Source organism: Otolemur garnettii, unplaced genomic scaffold (genome assembly GCF_000181295.1).
Source record: "Otolemur garnettii isolate 467f Iridium unplaced genomic scaffold, OtoGar3 scaffold00025, whole genome shotgun sequence".
In the NCBI taxonomy this organism is placed as follows: domain Eukaryota; kingdom Metazoa; phylum Chordata; class Mammalia; order Primates; family Galagidae; genus Otolemur; species Otolemur garnettii.
The window spans coordinates 17,209,296-17,221,756 of NW_003852420.1; the positions used below are offsets into that span (position 1 = coordinate 17,209,296).

The 12,461-nt window shown below is 42.6% G+C and overlaps 1 protein-coding gene across 2 annotated transcripts in view; it reads right to left on the bottom strand.

Moving 5' to 3' along the window:
• LOC100962975 (ubiquinol-cytochrome-c reductase complex assembly factor 1) overlaps positions 1 to 12,461 on the bottom strand; it is a 117,048-nt gene that overhangs the window by 7,789 nt on the left and 96,798 nt on the right. For both annotated transcript variants that reach the window (XM_003788128.3, XM_023512183.1), the window contains exon 8: positions 3,728 to 3,805. In XM_003788128.3, the coding sequence (XP_003788176.1) occupies positions 3,728 to 3,805 (78 nt within the window). The remainder of the gene's footprint in view (positions 1 to 3,727; positions 3,806 to 12,461) is intronic.

Here is a 12,461-nt window from a genome sequence, read left to right on the forward strand (position 1 = left end):
AAAAAAAAAAAAAAAAAAAGAAATTAAGACACTTAGGTTAACAGCGGTGTCCAACTTCTTTCCTTCTCTGCCATACATTGGAAGAAGGAGAGTTGTCTTGGACCACAAAAGCTGATGAACAATGAAAGGGTCTATGTACAATTTTCGTGATACCTGCTACCACACATAAGCAAAAAAGTCCTCACATAATCCACACGTTGACCCATGGCCAGGATGGATATCCTTGGGAGAGTGAGAAGAAGCCAAAGGGGCTATTCTGGCTATAGAGAACTCGGGTGCTGGTTAAGGGTTTAGAGTGGCAAAATTTCACTCACTTAAGACTGACTTGACACCACTGTGTGCTTAGCATGATGCTAAGAACACAGGATTACAGCAATATGTTCTGAGCTATTGAAGGGACAAAGCCAGTACGTATCTAACAACAGCACAGAATAAAATCCTGTGGGATGAATGAACACCCACCTGCACAGCAATATGCCAAGGCACTCTCCATGAGCGGCTGCCATCTCAGTCTCCACACTAAGTCATTCTTCCCAGTCATTCTCTATCAATGCACTCTATTTGTAATTAGATATTTATTTGCTTGTTTACTTGTTACTTGTTGACTGTCTCTCAGTAAGAATTATAAGAATTAAAGCATAGGCTTGGTGCCCATAGCTCAGGGGTTAGGGCACCAGTCACATACACCAGGGCTGGTGGATTCAAACCCAGCCAGGGCCTGCTAAACAACGACTACAAAAAAAAAAAAAAAAATAGGTGGGCGTTGTGGTGGGCGCCTGTAGTACCAGCTACTTGGGAGGGTGAGGCAAGAGAATTACTTAAGCCCAAGCGTTTGAGGTTGCTGTGAGCTGTGACGCTATAGCACTCTGCCCAGGGTGACATAGTGAGACTCTGTCTCATAACAAAAAAAAAAGGATGTAAGCACAGTGGGAAAGAGCCAGACCACATTTGTTTTCTTCATCAATATACTTACAATGCTATGACGCCATAGCACTGTACCCAGGACGACATAGTGAGACTCTGTCTCCAAAAAAAACCACCCTAGGAGACTCTTGTGATCAGGTATGTTTAGATAAAATGTCTCTGCCAAAATAGACTAGATGGGGACAAAGAATAGATACAATTCAGTATATTTATATGAATCCAGATGAAGGGACCAACTGAGACAACAGAACCACCTGCCATAAAGCAACTTAATACAGTTATGTTTCTTCAATCATTCTTTTTTATATTATAAGGTTTCTGAAATCAGAAACTATCCAGTTTAACAACTGATAGGTACATTTAAGCAGTATTTCTCAAAACTCAACCCATTCTCAAGAAGCTCATATTAAATTAATTATGTGTATGGTATACAGTTAAATTGCTATCTTTTTTTTTTTTTTGAGTCAGTCTTACTTTGTTGCCCTCGGTATAGTGCTTTGGTGTCACAGCTCACAGCAACCTCAGACTCTTGGGCTCAAGTGATTCTCTTGTCTCAGCCTCCCAAGTAGCTGGGACTACAGGCATCCACTACAATGCCCAGCTATTATTAGAGATGGGGTCTCAATGTAGCTCAGGCTGGTCTCAAATTCGTGAGCTCAGGCCATCCGCCTAGCTCGGCCTCCCAAAGTGCTAGAATTACAGGCATGAGCTACCATACCCAGCCTAAATTGCTGTCTTATAATTAAGGATATCGCTAGTAGATTGGGAATCAGAAGACCCCAATTTTAACTGGTCCCATGACACTAACCCAAGTCATTTAACTTAATTTTTTTGGTAAGCTTATCTGCTGGCTTTAATTGTCAGACTGATAACATTTCCTCCAGTCTTACCTCTAGTTTCTTAATTTCATCCCTTCACGCATTTCTTGTTTTCCTCATTTTTTGCCTACCAAGTGCTAAGCACTATGCTAGGCAAAAGAAATACAATATATATTACCATTGTCCAGAAAAATCTCTACACAGCCAGGGTAACAATTAATGCTAATGTAGTGACCCCTGCGAAGAGTCCAGGGAGAGCAGGATGACCTAAACCTGGACAAGTTCAGGGATGGCTTTCCAGGAGGGGTGATGCTTAAATTTGGAGGTAACCACAAAATTAGTATAAAAGTACAGGGTTCATTCAAAATATGAGGTATGATGAATGTTGGTGGCATGAACACAGGTGTTCATTATGCCATTCTTTTAACTTTTCTATATACCCTATATTTAGGCCATGCTAGTCATATATAATTTGAGCACACTTTTTGCCCAAATTTTTGAGGGAAAAATAAGGATGCACATTATACACGGGTAGCATGGCTCAGGAACAGAGGAGTCCAGTGGGCCTTCGAGGGCCACCATGCCCTCACGCCTGGGCCTGCCGGGCACACAGGATTCCAATCTGGGAGGATCCAGGATCCATTGGGAGAGGGCCAGAGTGGCCTCCGCCAACTGTTGCAATCAGAAGAAGGGCAGTGGCAGGGCGGCAAGGCAGGGGCATGGTTGTGTGGGGCAAGGGCTGAGGCCTAGAAACATGGAGGGAACCAGGAACCCTGTGCAGGCCTTAGAAACTTGCCTGGCTATCTATGGGACAAGCAGTCTCAGAAGCTCCCATCCTGCCAGCCACATGTTGACCATCTCAGCAGCAATCTCTAACATGGTGGGGAGAGGTGGGATCCTGGGAAAGAGGGAGGGGGCAGCCTTCACAGAGCAGGCAGCTGTGGGAGGGAGGTACAATCTAGAACGTTTACCAGGGGAGAGTTAGCCCTCTCTGGATATATCTCCTTTGGCCAAAAGCCAGTCACTTTCTCAAGGGGGATTTTTCTGAGATTTCTGGGCCCAAATGTAGGTGTGCATTATACATGGAAGCAGATTATACATAGCATACTTGAAATTTCCATAACAAAAGTTTGGTGAAAAAAGATGAGATAGGTTCTATAGCATGGAGGAACCCTGAAGATTAAAAATGGTTAAAATGGTAAATGTTATGTTATGTATATTTTACAATTTGAAAAAAAGATGAGATAGATTTAAAAGGTCTGATGTGGAGGGCTGCCCAACATATATTGTTCAATGAAGCTGCAGAACAGTGCCAGGTACAGAGGCATAAAGAAGGAGCACATACAGATGCTTGTCTGCACTCTAGACCAGGTGAGACGCCTTACACATTCTGATGGAGTTTCCTCTAGGGAACTGGGCAGGAAAGAAAATGGGCCTTCTATTTTCTATTAAAACCACTTCCACTTATGGACAGTTTTACATTTTATTTGTCCAATGCGGGGTAGTGTCTCACTGTGTTGCCCAGGCTGGCCTGAACTCCTGGGGTCCAAGCGATCCTCTTACCTTAGCTTCCCCAAGTAGCTGGAACTACAGGCACAAGCCACCGGCCCAGTTCATAATTAAAGCAAAAAAAGTGTATAATTTTCTAGCAGACTGGCCTGTTTATAGGAATATCTTCCTCTCTCTGGGAGGGGCTAAGACCGTGTCTGATTTACCTTTGTCCTCCCTCTAGTACCCAGCAGACACACAGTAAATGCTTACTAGTTGATTGATTTGACCATATTAGATAGTGCTCTCTTTCCTAAACATGAGGCTAATTGCTGGGCACATTCATTCTAAATGCAGATGATGAAGATGAATAAATAAATACTAATCGACAATGGCAGGCAGTGACGATGGTCTCTGAAGCTTCCTTCAGAGGCTCTCATCAAAAGGCCTTGTTGGAGGAGGCCAATATTCTACCAAGGCTTGGTAAATGATCTTACCTCATCATATCCCAAAATAGCTGCATAGAAATTATTTGTCATGAGGATCATGTTCTTCTTCAGGATATAGGAATTAATCTACAGAAACAAATGACAAAAACAAAAATGTGAAAGAAAAGAAAAAAACAGAAAGTGTAATCTTTGATTCTTAGCTGTTACAGACTTTTGGTAGAGTAAGAGGGCTCCCAACAAGTCAAACTTCCAGTCTTATCTGTCAACTCTGATCTATCAGGATTCTTTCCGATTTGTTAACTTGTTTAAGGTTTTTATTCCCAATCACACAAATCCACATGTTGGATTTTGTGCTAGATCATATGAACACAAAGTAAAATGAACAGTTTCTTTCTTTTTTTCTCATCATAGCTTATAGCAACCTCCAACTCTTGGGCTTAAGTGATCTCTTGCCTCAGCTTCCCAAGTAGCTGGGGCTACAGGTGCCCGCCACAATGCCCAGCTAAGGAACACTTTCTTTTTTTCTTTTTTGAGACAGAGCCTCAAGCTGTTGCCCTGGGTAGAGTGCTGTGGCATCATAGCTCACAGCAACCTCCAACTCCTGGGTTCAAGCGAGTCTCCTGCCTCAGCCTCCCAAGTAGCTGGGACCACAGGCGCCTGCCACAATGCCCGGCTATTTTTTTTTTTTATTTTTGGTTGCAACCATCATTGTTGTTTGGCAGGTCTGGGCTGGATTCAAACCTGCCAGCTCAGGTGTATGTGGCTGGAGCCTTAGCCGGTTGAGTCACAGGCGCTGAGCCAGGAACACTTTCTTGATGGAAGGAGCACATGGTCTAATAGGGAAAATATGCATGTAAAAAACAATTACACTGTAATGTGTTGCCTCAAATCCTATTCTAAACATGCTGAAAGATAAACAGATTTCAAGGCAAATGTCCTCTGCTTGAGGGAGCTGGAGAAGAGTTTGCTAGAAGGTAACATTCAAGAAGACCTTGGAGGAGAGGGAGTTTGACAGGAGAGTGTAAGGGGGTGCAGACAGTATTCTGGGCAGAGGGAACAAAGTGTGCAAGGTACAGAGGCTGGAAGGAAAATGTTTGGGGAGCGTCAGGGAGGGTGAATGGGCAGGAACAGTGGACATGTAGGTTGGGAGCAGGTTAGGAAATGTCTTAATGGCCAATCAAAAGAGCTTGATGTGGTAAAAGAACAAAAGGAAGGAAGTTGTCAGAGGTAGGAAGAGGAGGGAAAGAGGTGGGACTGTGAGTGAGATACTGGAAGAAAGGAGGGTCTCTGAAGTTATGGAGAGGAGGAAGAAGATGAGAAACTGAAGTAGTAAGACTGCTAGTGTTAAGAGACTGGTGTTTTTGTTTGTTTGGGTCTTTTGAGACAAGACCTTGGTCTATTGCCTGGGATAGAGTATAATGACCTCATTGCAACCTCAAACTTCTGGACTCAGCTACTAGAGTAGCTGGGATTACAAGTATACATCATCATGCCTGGCTAATTTTTCTCTTTTTGGTCGAGGCAGGGTCTTGCTGTTACTCAAAGAGCAAGATTGGTCTTGCACTCCCGAGCTCAAACAATTCTCCTGCCTTGGCCTCCCAGAGGGGTAGGATTACAGGCATGAGCCACCATACCCAGCCAAGAGATTGCTTTGGCAATGCAATTCCAGTGAGACCACAGAAACTCTGGTAGAACTTCCTTTAGGGAATGGCCAGGAGGGCCTTCAGAGCCTAGAGCATATAGTTCACAGAGTATCTTCAACAGGGTAAAACTTTTGCCTCCAGAAAATAATATGCAGGGTCCATGTTTTATTCCTCTCTGGGATCTCAGGGGAAAACCAGTATAATGTAGGCTGGGCGCAGGGGCTCATGCCTGTAATCCTAGCACTCTGGAAGGCCAAGTTGGGTGGATTGCTTGAGCTCACAAGCTCGAGACCAGCCTGAGCAAAAAGCAAGACCCTATCTCTACTAAAAAAAAAAATAGAAAAACTGAGGCAAAAGGATCACTTGAGCCTTAGTGGGAGGTTGCTGTGAGATATGACACCATGGCACTCTACCCAGGGCAACAGCTTGAGACTGTCTCAAACAAAAACAAAAAAAAGAAAGAAAGAAAGAAAAAAAGAAAAAGAAAGAAAAAGAAAACAAGCATAATGTGTAACATGGAATAAGGACTCGCTGCCTATCTAAACTGACAAGTTTTATTTTTCTTTTATTTTATTTTTTATTTTTAGAGATAGAGTCTTACTTTGTTGCCCTTAGTAGAGTGCTGTGCTATCACAGCTCACAGCAACCTCCAGCTCTTAGGTTTAGGCGATTCTCTTGCCTCAGCCTCCCGAGTAGATGGGACTAGAGTAGATGGGACTACAGGTGCCTGCCACAATGCCTGGTAATTTTTTTGTTGCAATTTGGCGGGGGCTGGGTTCGAACCCGCCATGGACAGTATACTGAGCCACAGGTGATAAGTTTTATTAAAAGTCAAAAGTCATTTGGAACTTTATATAGAAAATAAAATTGGTATTTAATAACCTTGACCACCACCATGCCTGCTGTCATCTCCTCTATTTACTGAGCACCTGACCTGTACTACATGCTTTACAGACAACATCTCCTTTGATTGTCATCAGAACTCAGAGAGGTAGACAGATGCGTAGCAGTCACTCATAGACCATAGGTGACTATATGAGAGACTCAGACAGGTGAAGTGACTTGCCTTAGGTTGCACAGCAAATTAATGATAAGGCTGAGCCTAGCATCTAGATTATTCTGAATCTAAATCCAAAGTCTATGCTCCTTACTGGGTACCTGCCACTAGAAGGAAATTTTTACTTGGGATTGCAAATCAAAGACTAAGTGATTTTATCCTGTGGTTTGTAATAGTCTCTGAAAAAAGGCAGAAAGGGTAAAAGGATCTGGATTGAGAGTCAGAAAACCGGACGTACACAGTTTTGCTATTTACCCAGGCTGTGATCTTGAGCAAGTCAAATGACCTAAGTTCATTGCTGTTATCTTTTAAATGCCCTTCACACAGGGCTGTTTTGAATTGCACGTGAGCATGTATTCATTCATCAATTTAAAAATGTATGCTGAAAGCCTTGGTAGACTGCAGAGTACTCTGGAAATGCAAGGAATTATGAGTAATAACTTCTGGTTTGTTTATATAAAACTAAAACCAGTTCCAATACTTTATAGTCATGGATAATTTTCAAAAATGGAGAATTGTGAAGCTCAAGGCTGGAAAATGTGAGGTTGCATGTAGCCGGAAGTGCAAACCATGACCTTTCCTGCCTACCTTCAACTCAGGCCACATTAGCCATCCATCCTTTGTGTTCTCGCTGCTCCCTGTGCAAACTTCTCCCCTGTGTACACAACACAGTTTAGAGGTGCTTATGTACCTGTCTCTGTCCTAAGTCTGGGAACTATGTAAAAGTCATAGGTCCAGCACCTAGCCCAGAGGAGGACCTAAGACAGGCATGGTGAGGACTGAATCCTCACAAGAGCCTGAGTACCACAGATAATGTGTGCTACCTAGTAACACCAGTGGTTTTGGGTTTCTTCTTCTTTTTTGCTACTAAATACTTCCCATGTTTCTGATTTCATAAACACATATGCAAAATTTCTACTGCCCCATCTTCCAGAATGGGGCTCGGGTGAAAGGAAGAGTCAAGAAACAAGCCAGAGCTAGAGTTCCTTCCTTCTGTCATATGAGGATAGACTACAACCCAGACTTCTAGACACCCATTTAGGTGTCCTACTCCCATACAAACTGTTCTCCTGGCTGTGCACGAAGAGAAGAGTCACCACAATTGCCCAGCAGAGCTAGTTTACATGTTGCATCACGCCATTAACCTTTGGGGCAGGAAAGGTTCTCGTAGATCACCTAGCTCAATACCCTTGAAGAAATGGTGAACTGAGACCCAAAAGGACAAGAGACTTATCCAAGGTCACAGATCAAGTTAGTGTCAGTGCCAGGATTTCTGGGCAAGTGTTGTTCCTACCTCCCCATCTGCAGGGCATTTCCAGAGATCATCAACATATAAATCTGCAAACCTCACTTTTTGCTTTCCAACAAGGCTGTGTACAAACAACACGTTTTCTCCTCTTGGGATGCACCTGCATTCTGGCTGGTGCTGCCTAGGAAGAAAGAAGCACAGGAGTTGAGATCCTTGTAAGCAAGGTTCCTCAACTTCCTGGTCCCATACTCTTAACTCCAGTGACCTATAAGCTGCCTCTCCCCTCACCCCTAGCTGAAAGATGGTATGTTGCTAGGGATGGTTTTCAGATATCATCACCAAGGCTGTATTAGATCATGAAAAGGGCCCTTCTTGGAAGAGGGAGGAAGCTCAATCAGTGTAGACACATGATCTGCAGGCAACAGGTGAGGGTAAGTGACAGCAGCTTCAACTACTGGACTCTGCTGGGCCATTCTAGCCAGCCCTGCCAAAGGGAGCCAGATATCCCCTCTGGTGAACCCTTGTTGGATTTTATTCCCTCATTTAAGCTTTTGTTTCCCCATCTTTCCATTGCTAGATCATTCTATATGGAGCAGTCTGCCCATGAATACACAGAGGCACCCAGCAGAAGAGAAACTCCTCCCAGATAGTGTTGGGCTATTCTCTTATTAAGCTCTTATTCTTTCCATAATGCTTTGTTTTTTTATAAAACCCATACATACAGCTCCAACATAAGGAAAAGTTTCCTTTTATATCAGTTACTCATATTTTCCCATTTATTTAAGCTATTAAAATTCATGCAGATATTTTATAAGCCATCAGGATTCAGTGACTGGTATTACTGAATGTTTAATAATAAACTAAACAGAAGAAATCAGAGGGTTAAATGATGACTGCAATTCCTGTAATGACTTAATTAAATTTTTATTGAGTACATAAACTATGATGTCATTTCTAGCCAACCATGGGTCTGCCTTCCCAGCATGTCACAGGGTGGGAGCACTCAAGAGGAGGCTAGGCTAAATGAGCAGCAGGTCTCAACTGAAATGGGGAGGGGAGCAAGGCTCATGTAACACACTCAATAAATTATCCGTTCATTTTTAAACAAAGTCCATGAGTTATAATATATTTGCCATGCACTTTTTATGACATAATAAAAATGTTACCTTAAGGATTACTTAACACATACTACAAATGTTATAGCAGAGGCAGGCACAAGGGGCAAAGAAAACAAACATGAGCAGGCCAGGGACGGGTCCTGGAGTTTATGTCCCAGGGGGAACAGTATAGCATATTAAAAAGGGAATGCAAAAAAAAGGAGGGGGGAGACACAAGAGTTCAAGGTTACTAATCAGCAGATTAATGAATGAGACAACCAACAGGGAACAGGAGTAAAGCAATAACGAATCTTGCAAGGCACATGTTTAATTAATGTAGCATTCTTAAGGAGGAATATTAGCTTTTAAGAGATGCCAGTTCATTCCAGGCCAATTCACTACTTTCTTCCCCCCTTTTCACTGTTGTTGCTCTTAAAGACATTTATGTGACTGCTTAACAGAGGAATTAGACTATGTGGACATAAGACCTATGGGAGATCAAGTTCTAACTCCTTCGTGAGCTCAACAAGGCTCTTTGTGATCTGTTCTTGGTCATCTTTCCTGCCTCATCTCCTCTCATCTCCCCACTTTTATTTCACCCTTCAGGAAGGATAAACTACATGCAAGTTCCACAAACATGTCATCCTTTCTTCTATCTCTTAGTCATACTGCTGCTGGGAATCCTCTCCTCTTTGTCCATTGATAGAGGGATGCTAACTCCCTATCCTCTAAACTTAGCTCATGAATTCTTTCTCTATAAAGCCTCCTCCCTCCCCAGTTTATAGATGCCCAAAAGTGACTCAAATCTAAAAATAGGTTCCATAATTCACTGTTTAGCAAGTGCCAAGAATCACGCTAGGAGCTTTATACATACTCGTTCACTTCATTCTTCCCAGTGACTTTGAGACAGGTACTGTTACTACCCCCTTTATTATTATTATTATTTTTTTTGAGACAGAGCTTCAAGCTATCCCCCTGGGTAAAGTGCCATGGCATCACAGCTCACAGCAACCTCCAACTCCTGGGCTCAAGCGAGTCTCCTGCCTCAGCCACCCAAGTAGCTGGGACTACAGGTGCCTGCTACAACGCCTGGCTATTTTTTAGTTGCAGCCATCATTGTTGTTTGGCGGGCCCGGGCTGGGGATTCGAACCCGCCACCTTAGGTGTATGTAGCTGGCCCCTTAGCCGCTTGAGCCACAGGCGCTGAGCCACTACCCCCTTTAGAGAAGAGAAAACTGATGTTTGGGCAAGATAAAGCTGCAGAGCTAGGAAACAGTGGGCCCAAGATTAGAACATAAAGCAATTCAATTCCTATCTATCTTGGAACAAACCCTGTAAAGAATATGTGTGCCCCTTACCTTAGGTTATCTGTAGAGGCAAAGCTAAGAAGTACTAATGTGGTCTCGGGTAAGGATAACTCAGACCCTAATTCCAGTCGTAGTCAGAGCCAGGCCACTAGTCTTTAGTGGCCAGTTACTAATATGCCAGACAACTTAGAGTAGCCAAGCTCCACTCCTGGTAGGAGGTGGGGAAAATGGAAGAGACAGCATGGAAAAGACAAGAACTGATAAGGATGAAGTTTAGAATAAGCTTCAAGGTTACTGATTAGAGGCAAAGCTGCTAATACAGCAGACTGATAAGAATTTGTTGGGATGTATGAATTAAGAGTGGCTAGGGTTGCTGACAGAAGTGTAAGGAATGTATTGAATGCATCATAGGACAATGATGTAATGTAAGAGATTATAGGTCATGTATTAGTTGCCTTTATAGCAGACAACTATGCAGTACCCACACCATGTGCTGCAGTCACTATGTGGCAATAGGCTAATGCACACTGAATGTCAGCTTCCCTATTTAAATCTAATGTGAGAAATTAGCCCACTGTGGAATATTATGTGAGATACACAGAAACAGGGTAAGAGCAAATAAGAGAAGGGGGACACAGAGAGACCAAATATAAAATTATACATATTACAGGCGGCGCCTGTGGCTCAGTGGGTAGGGTACTGGCCCCATATACCAAGGGGGGTAGGTTCAAACCTGACCCTGGCCAAACTACAACAAAAAAATAGCTGGGATTTGTGGTGGGTGCCTGTAGTCCCAGCTACTCAGGAGGCTGAGGCAAGAGAATTGCCTAAGCCCAGGAGTTGGAGGTTTTGTGAGCTGTCTGACACCACGGCACTCTACGGATGGCAATAAAGTGAGACTCTGTCTCTAAAAAAGAAAAAAAAAAAAAGATCGACTGAAGGTCTTTTAGCAATGATCTCAAAATACAAACAAAACTCTGTGTGCGCGCATTAGGTAGTTCTAGAGAAAACTGTTAATACCAAAAACAGGAAAATTAATAAAACATGAAAGAAATTTCGATCTCTTCTTCTCTTTTTAGAAAGTGATATGGACATTTGAAAAGCTTGTTTCAGTTGTGATGAAAGGCCAACCTCAACAAGGCACAAGGTGATCTTTTAAAAATCAATTTTATTTTTTTATTTATTTATTTGAGACAGAGCCTCAAGCTGTCCCCCTGGGTAGAGTGCCGTGGCATCACAGTTCACAGCAACCTCCAAGTCCTGGGCTCAAGCGAGTCTCCTGCCTCCACCTCCCAAGTTGCTGGGACCACAGGTGCCCGCCACAGTGCCTAGCTTTTTTTTTTTTTTTTTTTTTTGGTTGCAGCTATCATTGTTATTTGGCGGGCCTGGGCTGGATTCGAATCTGCCACCTTAGGTGTATGTGGCTGGCACCTTAGCCACTTGAGCCACAGGCGCCAAGCCTAAAAATCCATTTTAAAAAATCATTTCAAATCTTTAATGCACAAAGGAGGTTTGCTGTATAATGAAATGCCCTTTAAAAAAATCCCTTTCTTACTTATTTTGAAAATTCCAGTTTTGCTGCTTGGGATCTACATATTCAAAACCTGCACAGCCTGATATCATCTTGAAAAACTAGGTAGGTACATGGTTGGCAGGCAGGATTGCAGAACTAGTAGCCTTCAATTTCTGAATGGTCACAACTATAGGAATCCCTTCCTCAGGCTTAGAAAATAGCCAAGAGAGAAAAGATGGCTGTCCTCAGAAACTCCAATCATCTATTTAGTTGACAAAGCATTTAAACACATCAGAAATTCCATAATCACCTTGAAAAGCAGCTGATAAGGTACATTAAGGTCCTAGGAAGATCAAACTATCACACCAATTTAATTTTCTTCTATGTCAGGACATAAAGGGAATATAATAGCTATGATCTACTATGATTTCTAGAAGCTCCTTATGGTTCCCCATGTAACAAGTCTCATGCACACTCCAATCAGGGAGTAAACACCTAGTTTAAAAGAACCACTGTTTTAACAACAGCACTGGTGGTACACAGTTGTAAAGCAAACAACTCTGAGGGCTGCTTAAAATCTGCACTGATAATAATTACAACAATGGTGGTAGTAACACTCCTTATACATTTCATTTGATAATATTTTCACTTTATGATCTCAGTGCCCTCAAGAAGCACAGCCTAAATGCTGCTACTGTCCTTATAACATTGTTCTATTAGCAGGGAAACCCAAGCTCAAGTAGGGTAAGTGCTTGTAAGGGCAATGCTAGGGACTTTAACCCAGACAACCAGTACCTAAATCTAGGGTTTTTCCTAAGCTAACACACCTTTCTGTTTCCAATGGGTCATATCAGAAATGGGAGAATCACACAAGCACAAAGCTAAAACTGCTAATTCTTTCTTTCTTTTTTTTTTT